We start from the raw sequence: 17,409 nt of genomic DNA on the forward strand, positions 1-17,409 counted from the left end.
TTAGGACATAGCATGCATACCATTTGTTCAAATAGAAATGTTCAATTTTCCAAAATAAAAAGAGTGATCCATCAAACATGTAGAAACACCCCCTAAAATGTCATAGTTGAATTTGGCAAGAATCCCTCGATGTAACCAACCAGAGTAATGAGAATAAAATTACAACACAAGGTCCTTGACATGCAAGCCAATCAAATAGCAACATAAATTGAAAATAAAAGAAAGTCTTCCAAACACTGATATAAATAGCTCCTTTGCACTACTTCTCACATGTTTATTGCACCTGTGCATCATTGCAATCATCAAACACAAATTCATGAAAAGGGTGAGTAATCAAGTTTCATAAAGTGTAATAATATATTAGACAAACACCTATAAATAAAATCAATTCATATCTTTTAGCCATTAGTTTTCTTTCAAGGGACACACTATTCCTCACATTAATATACATTTAATAACAACACATGCATGCACAATTCCAATCACACTTCAATTTCACTTGGTACCATTTAACTACGAACAAATGGCAAGGAATGTGGCACTATGCTCTTGTAAGGAATGTGACACATTCATGTATTTGCTCAACTCAACCCAAAATTCATATATGTGACACGCAAAAAGACACAGTGGTTGCACGCAAGCTTTTAACATTAGGGAATTGCCCACTAAACCACTTAGGAATGTTTCCCTCATTATAGTCCCATGATCTAACAAGTATACCCCAACTATTAGGCACCACTAGCATACGTTCCGTAACACTTAAGTTTGTCAAACCTACCTATATGAAGACCATATAAACAACAATTCATTGGGTATTTGACCGTAAGACATACCTCTCCCCCTAGTTAGCCCAAGTCACTCCTCAAATATAACACCAACATCAGTTAGAGATCGGGTTATATCAATTCATATATATTACGCAACACATATTTCAAAAAAATACTTATTATTTACAACACATATTTACAACACACATTCACATTATTCACACTCACATTGCACTATTTTCAGATATTTAACCCACATATCACAATAGCACCGTTCAAGTTCAACAACACTTAGCATCAATGCTCACATATAGGAAATTACACAACATCAAATATCATCTGTGTCAATGCATAATTCAACTATAAACACAGCAACCTATTAGTGTTGCTAGTTCCTTATTTTAATTCCTAATTTAACAAATATAACAATTAACTCATTATAAGGCTAAATATAGTTTGTCAATTGGTCAACTCCAGACAATATAGGAATCATACTTACCATTTGTCACATTCACTATTATACACATAACTTAATCAAACAATTCACACCCTTATCTCGATCATATTATGTCCATTTGTTGTTTCCGATTTCAACTAGTCATTAAAAAAGTCGTTGTAATGCCTTTTTAAAACTCCAACCCCCACTCTTTATACTATACCTCATTATATTGACATCTAAGGCTTAGGATTATCCATCAACTAATTTGTACTTTTTTTGGACTTGAGATAAAATATAGGTCTTAAAGATGTAAGCATGGGTGTTTCCAGAGCTATCGACGAAGTTTTAGAAGTTTGTATACACGTGTAAATACCTCTTGACCACAATATATACTCTCAGATGGAAAGAGGAGCTTTCTTGGCTTATAACTAAACACTTGGAGTTCGGGTGGGGAAAGATTCAGTCTATATTGGGAAGGTTAATAGCAAAATAGCAACAATAATATGTATCCACTTACACAAGTTACGCCTTGGAGAAAGATGACAGTTGGGGATGTTCTTTCCCCTTATAGAGTTGACATACTAAAGTGTTTTCATTTTAGATTGCATTCCCACCATTCTTAGTTAATGGACACCATGTGTTTCAACTTCGGATGTAAGTTATGATGCATTTGTAACGGAGTCTTACGGTTGTATCGGATGTTTGTCACGGTCTTAACGGGGTGTTTCGGTGTGATTTTTCATATCACCCGGTAAAAACGGTATCGGTGGCCACCTATACCTTTTTGTCGCGGCCGTTTTCGCGGTAACGGACTCGTATTTAAAACCTTGATGGGGAGTACTCTGGTCAGCTTGTCAATGCCAACAAGAGTAAATTCTATATTGGTTCCATTACTTTATCTAGACAGATAATGATCGCTTCAATTACAGGTTTCCATCATGGGGCTTACCCTTTACTTATCTGGGAGTTCCTATATTCTAGGGTAAACCTAGAGCAACACATCTTAGGTCTAGGGTGGATAGCATAAAAGTCAAGCTTTGCTGCAAATAGAGTTGTTTTTCCACTTCAAGGTCCAATTCTATAGTTTTTTTTTTTTTTTTTTTTATCAAATATGATTTTCTTTCGTTTGACACAATGTATCTCTTTTACTTGATTCATCAATTTATTTTTATTTTTTCTCTTTTACTTTTTTTTAAGAGTATATTGCGATGTACTTTTAAAATCTCCAAATAGAGTTGTTTTTCCACAAAGTTCCTGATATTGTAAGTTTTTTTGAAGAAATCCTGATATTGTAAGTTAAAAATCAACTATTATGCATCCAAAGAAAACAAAAGAAATAGAAACCCAAATCATAATACTGTTACACAAGAAGTAAAGTGGTAAAATAAACATACCTTATCTTCAAACATGTTGTATATTGTATCGTTTAAGTTTCCCTTCCAATGCCATTCTGAATCATTTTCTGCAATTTTAACTTTTTGAAGAATTGGTGTGCTTGTGTCTCTGGCAGAAAAAATCTTCATGCGAGGACATTCCCTCACAATTACTTTCTCCAACAACGGAAACTTCATGAAACACTCACTAGAGCAAAACTTGATGAGGCTTGGCAAACATTCCAAAATCAAAATTTGTAAACTAATAAAAGCAATGTCAACATTTTCTACTCCATTAACTACTTCTTCAAGTGAACTACAATCTTCTATCTTCAGCATTATGAGTTTGTCCAAACTTCGAGCAGTAGGAGTTGTGAATAAATATTTTAACCCATTGCATTTTGTTACCTTTAAATATTTCAGATGATTAAGGGTGACAGAGGAAGGCATCAAATTTATCAAACTAGAACAGTTTTCAACATCTAAGTATTCAAGGAACTCAAGAACTGGGTCAATTTGAGATCCTTCCTCACATATATGTTGAAGTTTTGGTAATTCGCTCAAATTCAGTGCTTTGATTTGTGTATGAGTCTTCTCACTTATTTCTCCTTTATCTTGGAAAATCTTCTTGAAGCGACTCTCCTCAACATCTAGTGACTCAAGAGTATGCACATTTTCAAGAAACCAATAAGGAAAGCTAGCATCATCAGTGTCATAGCAATTAAAGCCAATCGATGTCATTTTGCAAAAGAGGGCACTTGTGTTTTGGGTTTGCAATAGCATGTCAGCATCCGCCTGTTCCATCCTCAAAAACTCCAAGTTTGGAATCACCTAAAACATATTGAAACAATAATTACTATAGACTAAAATTTGTCTTTTTAATTTTTGCCAATACCTCTGTACTTTTTCAATTTTTTCCTCAAGAGAAATTGTCAAATACTTTTTTTTACACGCCATCTAATTCAATTGTAAAAGCTTAATGAATCAGAATTATTGAAAAGAATAACACTAATTCCTTACTGTAGAGAAAAACAAAAAACAAGTCATACATTTATTATATTGATATGCATACCTCTTCAGCAATGAAAAGTGGTTGTTGCTTTAAAACAGAGTGTTTGTCATCTTGAAAATTGGAGCTTCTTGTAGAATGAGTTCTAAACAAATTCAACTTTGTACAATTGTAAACATCAACTTTCCTCAAAGATGGACATAGCAGAGTGTGATTTCCAGCATAGAAACCATTGAATTCTTCTAAGTACCAAAGCAGTAAAGTAGTTAGTTGATTAAACTCAAATATGGGAGCTGCATTCACGCTAGATTCATTCTCCTCTGCAACAATTTCCTTCATGTTCCAACAAGATTTTATACTAAGTTCCTTGAGATGTGAGCAACGAGTAGCTACGGAGAATGGTAATAAATACTCCAAGCTATCACAATTTACTACTTGAACATTTATTAGATTTTGAAAACTAATAATTCCTTCCGAATCTCCACTCCATATCTTTTCCAAATTCCACAATCCATCTATAGTGACCTCTTTCAATTGTGTCATAACCTCTTCACTGTTATTTTCATTCAAATTCAATTCAAATATCTCTTCAACAAAATCACAATTTCTAACCTCCAACTTCTCAAGCTCATTATATGTGTTTTGCATTGAAGAAGGAAAAACCACCACAATTTTCTTACAATTGTTCACTTCCAACATCTTCGATGTTTCAAATTGCCGATGCCATATTGTCTTCAAGCTGTCCATATCCTTCAATACGATTTTCTCTAATTTCAAAAAATGAACCTATGAAATCATGAATAACCACCATCAGTATAAATAATTATTTAAATTACAATTTTAAAAAATTGGATGTTTTCAATAATAGAATTACCATACCTCTTTTACTGCATTATTTCTATCTTCTTTAGTTATTATATCCTCCATGATAGGACAATTACTTATTTCAAGATGTTTGAGGTTCATAAAACTTTCAACCAAAGTAGATGAGAATAAATACTTCAATCCAACACAATTATCCACAATCAAGCTAGTCAAGTTGCACATTGATTGATGATTCTCATCCCAGACTTTGTTCAAATTGAGAAGTGAGCTTAATTTAAGGGTATCTAAATTAGGAAATGAAACCTACATAAAAACAAATTAACAGAAATCATTACTCTTATAATATGAAACATCGAAACAACGTATAACTAGTTAAAAAGTAAATACTATGAAACAGTATGAAGTCTTCAAATACAAGAATCTATTTAAATATATTTTTTAAGGATAAAACTAACTTATAACTAATAGTATACTTATAATTTTTTAAATGACTTTTATTATCACATCTATTGCAGTTTCGTGGAAAAAATAAGCATTATAGTTTTTTGAACAGAAAATATTAATGTTGTTCATTTACTCAATTGTTTTTTCTTTCTTCTCTAAACAAATTTATTCATGAATCAATCTGTTTTTACATATCACAAAATCAAAAATTATATCATATGTATCTAAAGAAGGTAAAAACAAAATAGCATACCTGAGCATTGAAAAATGGTGTAGTAGAAGCATATGGCTCTACATCGTGATACTTTTCCTTACTTCTATGATGTGTCAAATAATCAGAGGCGAAATTATCAAGTGTCTCCAAATGTTCTAAAGTCAAAGAACGCAATTGAAGAAACTCGATTTTTTCATCAGTGATATCATTATTAGCACTTGAATTGTTGTCTCTGAACACTATATCCTTCATAGAATTGCACTCACAAACTTCAATCTTACAAAGGTGAGAAAGTCCTTTAACCATTGTAAAGGAGAAAAGATACTTTAACTGGACGCAATTTTTTACTTTGATAACACTGAGACTTCCAAAAGAAGCAACTGAAGGTTGACCATGACATATATGCTCCAAGTTTCTAAGATTAAGAAGTACTAGTGTTTCCAAGATGGGAAAGGACGCATGGATTTGATTTATCTCTTTATTGTCAACAATGTGATTCAAGTTAGTATTATTTTGGACGTGGAGATGTTTCAGCAATTTAAATCCTTCTCTATTTAGGTTAGGAAGCACATTTTGAATTCCATCTACATCATCCAAATACAAATTCTCAACACCTTTAATCAATGCTTTAATTCCATGCTCCAAATGTATGTTTGTACCAAGTTTGAGCATCAATGTTTTTAAGGTTCCATCCTTGATGTCAGACCAGTCCCATACATCTCCAATAGCTATTTTATATCTTTCCAGCTTCTCAAACATCAATCGCAAGTCCCTTGGCAACATCCAAGTCTCACGAATTTGTAATTCTAGAGCTTTCAAGTTGGGTAGCTTTCGAAGCTCAGCAATACTAGCATGTTCATTTTGAACCGTTGAATTCACATCTTCCCAATTAATAGAGGTATTTCCCATGTACAACTCCTCCAATTTAGTCAAGCTTGATATAATGTTGTGTGGGATTACTTCTATTCCTGAACTTCTCAAATCAAGCATTCTCAATTGAGTCAATTGCCCTATTTGTCTTGGCAACTTGATCATTGAAGAATTCCAGAGGCAAAGTATTTTCAAATTTTGTAAAGCTTCTATTGCATCCATATTTTCCAAAACGCAGAAATTCAAACACAATGTTTGAAGGTCGGTTAGGAACTGAAACGGTAATGAAGACAAGTTCAGACTTGTTAAATCTAGCACTCTAAGGCTTCCCATACCCTCAAAATAATCATCTGGGATTTTTAAAGAACGATTCCCACTAACCAAACAAAAAAACTTTATGTTAGGACAATCAATTGTTTGAGGAAGCTCGTGCATATGATAGCGATCTACAACAATCTGTGTGCACCTTTGTAAAAAAGCACTGGTTGGCCATTCCTCATCCCGTTGTTTCATTAGAAATACATGTTTGTCCCTGCATGCTATGGAGATAGCAAACTCACAAACAAAGTCATGCATTTGGATCTTTCCATCTACTTTAACTTCAAGCAAAAGACAAGTTGCCTCCAAAGATTCAATCATTGTGTAAAGTTTATTTCTTGCATCATCAATGGTATTAACATGTTTTAATATGTCTAGACCCATTGCAATTTTTAGAAAGTACGATACATAATTACCTGGAAGTAAAGAAAAAAGCAAGAAAAGGTCCCTCATTTCATCACTATCCAATGAGTCATAGCTCAATTCCAAAGCAGAATAAGTTAACGCATCTAACGAGTCATGACTTTGCAATTTCTTTAATGCATATTTCCATGAATGAACATCCCTCTTATTTTTCATTGCACACGCTACTGTCACTACCCTAAGCGGCAAACCTTCACATTTTTGGGCAACTTGATATGCTACATCTTTCAAAGTTCTATCTTTAACCACATCCCCTGCCATAAATTGAAACAAGCTCCATGACTCATTTTCACTCATAAGTTCAACTTTGAAAGTGAAATCCTTTGGAACATCCATTTCCAGCAACACTTCTTGACTTCTACTTGTTATCAACAATTTGCAACCATTATGTCCATCACCAACTGGTATCCCCACTTCTTTCAAATCAAGGGTCCATATGTTATCTAGAATGATAAGGATGCTTTTCTCCATCTTGATTCTTTGTCTGAGGCGTTGTGCTCTGCCAACAATAGTCTCCTCTTCAAATCGCATACTCAAGAAATCTGCAATCTCGCCTTGAATTCTTTTAATGTCTGGATTTTTAGTAACTTCTGTCTTAACCACTCTATCGAACAACTTATGTTCCTTGGCTATTTGAGCAACTTTCTCCACAAGAGTGGTCTTACCCACCCCACCCAAACCATAGACCCCAATGTTGCATGAAGTAGAATCTGCTAAAGCTTTCACAATGTCCTCCTTAAGTGACTCTCTTGTGTCATACTTTTCACGATCTCTTGTTGAGGAAGCGGCTACTACATCTAGAGGAGGAAGGTAGCCAACTTGATCAAAAATCCCTTTTCCTTGAACTTGAACAACATCTTTTGCAATTTTTGTGGCTTTCCTACTTAGTTGATGTCGTAAAATCAAGTTGGGGAACGGCCATGCTGAGCAGCTAACATTGGCATTGCGAGGATCGTTTTGGAGCCCATTCGCCTTTTCAATAACCTCGTTCACTTTCTCCAACCAATTCAGAACATCTTTTTCAATTTCTTTGCCATTTCCCCTTTCTCTTTCAACCGAATGGATCATTCTTGCTCTTGCAGCCTCAAGGTCTTCAACATGATCCTTTAACGTCTTGAAGTTACCTTTGTAGAATATCAAGTAACTTGCTTGACGTCCAATAGGCACAACGGTATATTCTGCTATTTTTGCAACAACAGAAATCAAAATTTCCATTGATTTTCGTTTCTTCTGCTCTTCCTTGAGACTTGAGTCAAAATCTGAAAGTGAAAGTAAAAGATACTGTTTATGGATGAGGGAAAAAGAAACAAGGGCAACACAACATTTGGAAATGTGAGGACATTAACACACTATTCTTATTTTCAAAGGAGAACTGCTATTATTAAATAAAACATGTGCTTTGGTTAGAATTAGAAAAATGTAATTGTAAACAATAAAATCCAATAATAAAGGTAGATTGGGCAAATTGAATTTCATTACAATCATGTGTAACCGATCAAAAATTTAAGACGGACTACGATCTACGTGACTTTCCATAGACACGTAAGAAGTTAACGAATGTTGCATAATGATTGGTATAAAAAAACTAGTTACAAATATTTTAGGGATGAAAACAAATTAAATTGATTCAGGGGTCAATTGGTTTCTGATCAAAGGTTTAAGACAGACTTTTCTGAGGCCATTAAATGTCGAACCGTGTTTGCAACCAATTCAATTTGTTGTAACTAGATAAGATTTAAGATTGTGGCATCTCATCTCTTCTATGTCCAAGACCGCCAGAGGAAGTGATTGTTTTGTTGGATGCTAGGATACAAAAATTGGCTTGATGCCCCTAAGCTTTGTAGTTGTCATATGGTTTTAGTGTAGTTGATTTATTTGGTTTATCTTTTAATTTTATGTCCTTCTCAGGAATGGAAAATGCCCTTACACTACACGATAAATTTGTGTAATGGCTCTCTCGATATCTGAATGAAGTTCTTTTTTTTCGGTCAAAAAAAATTGATTCAGGGGTGTTTGTTTCAAGGTCACTAGATTTATTCGTAGGGATTAATTTTTTCTAGGAATATAAAGATGAAAGTTTTATTTTATAAAAATGATGTTTGGTTAATAATATAATATTCCCGGGAACTTCTATAATATGGAGGTTAATAGGTGGTTACACTTAAAATTATTTTCATCTTCATGGGAACTTTATTCCCACAATTTTCTTTGGGAATGTTATTTCATTCCCAGGAACATTTTATATTTAGGAATAAAATTTAATAAACTTGCAACAAACATAGGAATGCATATTTCCATCATTCTATTTCCAGGAATTTACAAAGATAACTTGAAACAAACACACCCTTGCAGCGTCCAAAAGAAAAATTCAATCATTTTCGTGGAATTCAAAACATATTTAACCCTAAAACAAATTATAATTAATAACTTAAGTTGAGTATATTACATTTAACCAGAAATAAATTTAAGGTATAAATGAACAACATGTAAAATAAAAAACAACATCATGTTAGGAGAGTTGGCAGCATGATTATCTCAAGGAAAAGAATTGTGTTTGATTCATTGAGCCACCGATTTGAGATGCAGTCTAGCTCTAGTAAGAAATGAAATTTCAGATGAATTCTTGTTGACTCGAGGATTAGTTTCATTGCGGACCCAAAGGGCCAAAACCATGGGCATACCTTGGTGTATCTTGTGGTCAAAGATCCTACTTACGGGGATGAGAAAAAAACAAAAAAGTCTTGAATTCAAACTTGGGTTTGAGCGTGCAACAATGTTAAAATTCTTGTGGTGAGTTTGTTGCAAATCAGTAGCATTAAAACTCTTTGCATTAAAACTTTTAGGGAGAACTTGCTGACAATTTGAATCTCACTGGACTCGAAAGATTAGTCTTCACAGTTTTTCTTTAAAAGAAAGAATCTCCACAGGTGTATGTGGAGGTTACTAGGTTGTTAGTTTGTTATAATTTTAAACAAATAGATTATGTTTATGTTTGGCCACTACACGGTGTTTATGTGTTTTTTTTTCTAACAAGTACATAGTGTTTATGGTGTTTTGTAATAGATGGCATCAAAACTCTACCTTGGTTTTGGTTTGTAGCGAGATTTAGAATTAAGCAAAGTGTTAATTTATCTGTTTGGTGTTCTAATACTTTGACTTGTCTTCAAAGTGGTTATCATTTTGTAATGGGATTGAGTACCTTTATACTTCCATTAATTCATTTGCTTATAAAAAAACAAAATTAAATTACTAAAATGAAAGATCATTAGGCTTTTTGATAATTATTTTATTGAAGAGCATGTACCTCTTACCTGCTATTGATGATGCGATCTACAAGACTGATGCAATGTGGCTTCAAAAGAAGTAACTAAATGAGCTGCAAATAACAACAAAATATCAAAACAAACTACAATCACAAATTGCAAAATTTTAAGGTGAACCCAATCTCTTCACTATTAAAAATCAGAAAATATATGAGATAACATTCCATCACTATTTTTTTAGTTTTGGTTTTTTTTCTCTTTTTTGCCATTGGAATGGGAAAATAACAAATATCTGAAAGACAAAACAGAAATACGAAGAGATTAATTCATGACTCAGTTAAAAAGCGATGAACTATGAGATGGGTTTTAGGAATTGAGAAACTATGTTTGGATTTAGAATAAACTATGTAGTAGATGCATGCTTACTGCTTAATTAAGAACAGAAACATAATCATAATCATCAATTAATTTAGACAGTGGTACTCTACTCTGCACGTGATACACAGTCTCCGATAATTCAAATACTTACTAACCCAATCAAAGATAAACTAATTAAGTTAGGCAGTGTTCACATGTGCAGTGCACATGATGTACACTAACCCAATGAAAAATAAATTAATTAACGGAGAATGTTAACCGATGTTCCCGGAGCATTGGTTAAGCGCTAAATAAAGTAAGTTGTTATTAAAAAGTAGGCTTAATTGCATTTTTGGACCCCTATCTTTCCAAAAGTTGTGGTTATGACCGTAACTAATTTAAATACAAAACAGCACCCTATGTTTTTTGCTTATCAATTGGGACGGATGGAGTACTTTTTTTTGTCAATTATTCTAGAGACCGGAAACTTAACTTATAAATTGAATAAATGGAGTGTCCAAAATTCAATCGGCCTATATATATATATATATATATATATATATATATATATATATTTCTACTAACCGGGATCAATCGCAATGACATTTAATTATATTAAGTTTAGTTAAATTATTAATAGATCTATTCATAACTTTTTGGCAAAATTACACTTTTAGTCTCTTAACTTAATTTCAGGTAACAGTTTGGTCCTTTATCTTTTTTTCATTTCAATTTGGTCCTTTTTATCCATTTTTATATACATTTTCAAGCTTCAAATCTAATATTCTTATGCAAACATAAACAGGGATCATAGATTTGAAGATTGAAAGACCATAAGAAAATAAAATCATGAATTTTAAGCTTAAAAATTCATATGAAAATGGACAAAAAGGACCAAATTGAAATGAAAAAAAAATAAAGGACCAAACTGTTCCATTAAAAGTTAAAGGATTAAAAGTGTAATTTTGCCTAACTTTTTAAAGAGAAATTATATTTGTACAACCATTTTGTGACAACTTCTTAACAACTGTTTCTCTCATACTCATATTATATTCTTATTCTCTCTTCTTTTGTCTCTCAATTGTTTTTAATGATAAAAAAGAGAAAAAAAGAACATATTATTTCAAATAATTGTTAAAATATCACTGCTCTTTTTGAAGACGTGGACCTCTTACCTGTTGGATTATGAAGACTGATGTGAATTGGCTTCGAAATGAAAAATACTAAATGATCTGCAAAGAACAAACAACAAAATATTAAAACAAATTGCAAAATATTAATGAAGGAAAACAAATTAATGTGTAGCTACTAACTCTAAAGTATAACCACTTGTTGAAGAAACTCCAATATTTGAAATGAACAGTGTGATAACAAATTAATAGTGCAGATAATATATATGAGATAACTTTCGTTCACTAGTTTTGAGTTTTGGTTTTTTTTTTTTTTTTTTTTTTTGGCAATAGGAATGGGAAAATGGCAAAAAACTGAAAGAAAAATTAATAAACGAGAAACAGTGAGAGATTAATTCAAGGGGGGTTTGAGGTTGAGGAAACAGTGAGCAAGAGGGGTCAAAGATACTGATTACAATAGGTAAAAAAGAAAAAGTCTCGCGTTCGAAGTCAGGTTTGGACATGCAACATTAGAATTGTTAGTGTAAGTTTTTCATCGATTGGCGTTAAAACTTTTAAGAAGATTTTTCTGCCAATTTGGGTTCCACAAGATCGGAAAGATTAGTCTTCATATCAGTAACGTGTCAAAGATAACCGGTTGTTATTTTGTTGTAATTTTTGAAAAAGTAGATTAAATTACTAAAAATAAAGATCATTAGGCTTTTCATCAGGTTTGAAGAGCATGAACCCTTTTACCAGCTGGATTATGAATCAGCAGCAACGGAACAACTTGTGCTTTTGATGATGCAATCTACAAGACTGATGCAAATTGGCTTGAAAAGAAGAAACTAAATGACCTGCAAATAACATCAAACTACAATTACAACTAATGAAGGAAAACAATAAACTAATTCAAGACTGAAATCTGATAGACAAACAGTTCAGAAGTGTAGTGAATTTGGTCTCAAATTTCAAACCTCACATCAATGAAATTTAGATTTGTGGAGCAAGTATCAATGACAATCAACAACCAAAAGTAAATCGCAAGCAACAACAACAATATAGACCTAGTCTATAAACCAAATGCATAGCAAAACCACAATCCAATATAAGGATAAACAAGATAAAGAGAGTAAAGAAAAGATAACAACACCAAGAAATGTTCACCCAGTTCGGTCCAACAATGACCTACTCTGGAGGAGAGATTGATCTCTCCAATCCACTATCAATGAACAAGAAATTAGCTTCAACAAGCTCACAAAGAACAAACCAAATTTCTACCTATTTTCTCAATCTCACCAATGAACAAGACACTCATTGAATTTTCACTCTCCCAAGGTGTTTACAATTGTTTCCCAACTCTAGAATCTAACCCCCAAAATAGAACCAACCCTTAGCCTTTGATTTCCTAAGTATCTTCTCTTTTGGTTTCACAAGAGTCACCCAAGTTGCTCACAAATGACTCTCCACTCATGTGTTTCCCATCCCCATGAATCTTCCCCAAAAGGCACCAACCCTTTTCCCAAGAGCCCCCTCTTTTGGTTCTCCAAGATTCAAATCATGAAGCTTTGAACCTCACCCAAATACCCTCAACCTTTAGTATCTACAAATCCTAAAAGTTCCCTCCTTTGGTTTCCATGAGATTCACCAAGCTTATTAACAAATGGGTCATAGGGTGCTTAAATAGTGTGACAGATCTGTCAAAATCGCACCGCGCCAGCCAAAATCGCGCCACGGTTCATTGTGTACGACCCAAGGTACAACGACCTTATCCAGAAATCGTGTCATGATGCACAAAATCGTGCCACGATTTGCCTCATCAAAAACCATCCATTCTGCCAGCAAGATCGCGCGACGCCTCTGAAAATCACGCCACGATTTTCAGCTTTCACAATATCACAATTTTGAGTCATTTCTCAACAAAAAGCAATAAAAAAGAAAAAGTATCGCGTTCGAAGTCAGGTTTGGATGCAACATTAGAACTGTTAGTGTGAGTTTTTCATCGATTGGCGTTAAAGCTTTTAGGAAGATTTTGCTGCCAATTTGAGTTCCACAAGATCGGAAAGATAGTCTCCATATCAGTAACGTGTCAAAGATAACCGGTTGTAATTTTGTTGTAATTTTTGAAAAAGTAGATTAAATTACTAAAAATAAAGATCATTAGACTTTTGATCATGTTTGAAGAGCATGAACCCTCTTACCAGCTGGATTATGAATCAACGGAACAACTTGTGTTTTTGATGGTGCGATCTACAAGACTAATGGTCTGCAAACAGCAACAAATTAAAATTAAAACAAATCAAATGGTTGTGAAAATCCAAGGTGTATATCATGTGAAGAGTAGGTGCAATATATATGGATTATAAGTCAATGGTACAAATCCTAAAGAGTAGGTGTATCGCATGGAGAGTAAATGATATGTAAAGAACATACTAATAAATTAATTTAGTTAATTGGGTTGATTTCAGTTGTAAAATTGTTCTAAGTTATTAAAATATTATTATTAATTGTAATCAATATCCGTGGGTGTCATAAAAAAGTGTCACTGGTATCCGTTGAGATCTTCTCCATTTTTTTTTATAGTATTGTAGTTTTGAAAGTTTTTCAAGTGTAATACTCCCCACTTTATGCTATTATTATTTAATTTTTTAATTTTTTTTTCCAAAGTAAAATTCAATGCAAATTGCATTCAATTTGTTCTCTTTTTTATTTTCTCCATAATCATTAACTAATGAGAATTATTTTTACATATTTTCATGAAACTTATTTTAAAGAGAACATAAAAAATTATACCTCAAATTACTATATATTAGTTTTCTTAATAAAGGTGAATTAATGTTTTTAACTTATAAATTGAATAAATGGAGTGTCCAAAATTCAATCTGCATATATATATATATATATGGGTTTACTAGAACACACCCACTAATTTTTATCTGGGAGTGTTTTAGCAAAGTTATATTTTAGGGTGTATTTAACCAGTCGCGATGACATTTAATTTTAGTTAAATTATTAATAGATCTATTCATAACTTTTTAAGGAGATATGATATTTGTACAACCATTTTGTAACAACTTCTTAACAACTCTATCTCTCATACTCATATTATGTTTTTATTCTCTCTCTTCATTTGTCTCTCAATTGTTTTTTAATGATAAAAAAGAGAAAAAAAGAACATATTATTTCAAATTATTGTTAAAATATCACTGCTCTTTTTGAAGACATGGAACTCTTACCTGCTGGATTATGAAGACTGATGCAGATTGGCTTCGAAATGAAAAATACTAAATGATCTGCAAAGAACAAACAACAAAATATTAAAACAAATTGCAAAATATTAATGAAGGAAAACAAATTAATGTGTAGCTACTAACTCTAAAGTATAACCACTTGTTGAAGAAACTCCAATATTTGAAATGAACAGTGTGATAACAAATTAATAGTGCAGATAATATATATGAGATAACTTTCGTTCACTAGTTTTGAGTTTTGGTTTTTTTTTTTTTTTTTTTGGCAATAGGAATGGGAAATAGTGAGAGATTAATTCAAGAGGGGTTTGAGGTATTGAGTGAGCAAACGTATTAATTCAAGAAATAGTGAGCAAATGTATTTTTTGTTTAAGCTTAAGAGCAATAATCTCAGGAATTGGTTTGGATATATTGACTTGACTCTTTAGGATAACAAAACATAATAATTCAATTCAATGAGTGGCTGTTATCGTCTGCAATTGCAATTGAAAAATCTACGGAAAAATACACAATATTTTCAAATAAATATAATATTAATTGATACTATCTATATTCCAATCAAAATTAATAAATTTATAGAATATCTGCTTCCCAAATGGATCTAAACACAATCCAACAATTATAGGATAACACACTCCACACACTGCCTTCTCAATTATATTTTTTTTTTAAATATATAAATAAAAATCACAACTATGCTTAAACAGACAAAACTAGAGCTACTTGTTCTCATATCCACACACCCTAAATTATACGGTCACACCCAAATTTAATAAAAAAAAAAAAGTAAATATAACACCACAGTTGCCCTTTTCAATAAGGAGATAAAAAAACCTTATATTTGAAAAATGGGTTATGAAATAAGTTTTTATTAGAGTAATGAATATTTTGACAACTATTTTGGTACAACTTTTGAGATAACTTTGTTGTTCTCTCTTTTCATTGGTCAAAAACAACAGAGAGAGAAAAAGGAAGAGAGAAAATAAAAACATAATGTGAGTATGAGAGAGAAAATTATACAAAAATTATATCAAATTGGTTGTACAAATATCATTTCTCTTTTTAATATGCTACAAAAGATGGCAATGATTTCCATCATTGAAGAATCTTTGACACCCATCGAGTTTCATTTTATAAAGATGGTAAATAATATCTATAGAATAGTCCATTATTTTGATCTATGTCAAAGCTTAAACTTTGAGATTAACACATATATATATTCAACAAAACAACACTATGCAAAAATAAAACAAAATAGACTCAGATTGGTTTTATTTTGTGTTAAATCCGTCCCGGTGAAGGAAAATCAAAAGGGTTGTGAGCTTTATCACAAATCTTGGAGAAAAGACAAGAAGGGATGTGAGAAAAGGGCATTATAGTCTTTTTAGAGTGTGGTTGGATAAATTAAAGGTGTTACTAGAAAAAAATCTTAAATAATTAAATACTCCCTCCGATCCTATTTACAAGAGAAGGTTGACTTTTTAGATACATTGAATAATGTATGTATCTAGTCAAGAACCTAAACCAGATATATAAATTATTTAATATATCTAAAAAGTAAATTGTCTCTTATAAATAAGATTGGAGGAAGTATTATCTATCAATTCACACTTTTATGAGCTTTTTATTTAATTATTGATAGATGTGCAACTTTAAACCCTTTTAAAATTTTTGAACTTACAAGAAGTAGAATCCTTCATATTCTTACTGATGTTGTCCCTCTAAGGGCAGACAATCATGTTTGTAAAAGTGATCCCCTTTTTCTCAAAGCCTTCCTCTTATTTTATAGAAAATGCTATCGGGGGTTTAAGGAAGTTACGAGGAGTTAGAGATGTTTAGACTAGTAAGAGCTTAATAGACGACTTGGATTGTATGGACGACCCAAATTGAATCAACGGACGGGTCAATGTAGCTTGTCTAGGCCTATACATTTGTATGAATGTTATTTTATTCAGTTATTTAGGACGAGGGTATAGAGCTATCTATCTTTTGACGGTCCATAGCCCCCAAACACGAGGCTAAAACTTACGTGAAGTGCTTTATAATCACTAACGCCAAGACTGACACTTGTGTCCGTCTTCATGCCCTTTTTACCGCGATAACACGTGTAAGCTATAAACGGAATTTTACATAAACTTTTATGACTTTTAAATCGTACAAACCCAACAAATCATGTTTATCTTTTTCCCATAACACCAATTAAATATCAAATATAATATATACTCTTTTTTTTTTTTAATAACACCAACAATATAAAATTATTATAAAAAAAAATTGGTTAAAGATATAATTAGAATATAGTAAAAAAAACCAACCCAAAATCCTCAATTTTTTTTTATATATAATATAGACAGCATTAAATTGTACGTTTGATGATAGTTCACAAATATGTTGAGGGTGTGGAATGATATTCCTTTTGATGGTCCACAACACCTTAAACACGAGACGAAGTGTTTTATGTAAGAATTAGGCGAAATGCTTTTGTAGTGTAATCTCCATTAGCCAAACGCATATAATGAATCCAAAAATTATGTACATATAATATATAATATGTTACTTTGATGTAATATGTTATTTTGCTACAGTGCTCTAAGTTGTAACCTTATCATCGTCATTTGACAAATTTAAATAAAAGCTTATAGATACATTATTTATTCTAAATGTGAATTGTCATAATTATTGTCAAACAAGTTTTGTCCAAATAATTTTGTAAAATAAACGATAACTTCAAAACAAACACACTGCCTTAG

The 17,409-nt window shown here is 32.2% G+C and overlaps 1 protein-coding gene across 1 annotated transcript; it reads right to left on the reverse strand.

The window, feature by feature from the left end:
• On the reverse strand, positions 1-15,042 carry LOC25481411 (disease resistance protein At4g27190). The gene is made up of 11 exons (XM_039835071.1): positions 14,786-15,042; positions 14,648-14,704; positions 13,613-13,677; positions 12,168-12,268; positions 11,478-11,534; positions 9,994-10,058; positions 5,111-7,941; positions 4,468-4,716; positions 3,652-4,374; positions 2,601-3,410; positions 1-283 (listed from the first exon to the last, which is right to left on the reverse strand). The coding sequence occupies exons 7-11, from the start codon at positions 7,895-7,897 to the stop codon at positions 275-277; spliced, it is 4,578 nt and encodes a 1,525-aa protein (XP_039691005.1). The 5' UTR covers positions 7,898-7,941; positions 9,994-10,058; positions 11,478-11,534; positions 12,168-12,268; positions 13,613-13,677; positions 14,648-14,704; positions 14,786-15,042; the 3' UTR covers positions 1-274.
• Positions 15,043-17,409: the final 2,367 nt, after the last annotated feature.

Source organism: Medicago truncatula, chromosome 1 (assembly GCF_003473485.1).
Source record: "Medicago truncatula cultivar Jemalong A17 chromosome 1, MtrunA17r5.0-ANR, whole genome shotgun sequence".
In the NCBI taxonomy this organism is placed as follows: domain Eukaryota; kingdom Viridiplantae; phylum Streptophyta; class Magnoliopsida; order Fabales; family Fabaceae; genus Medicago; species Medicago truncatula.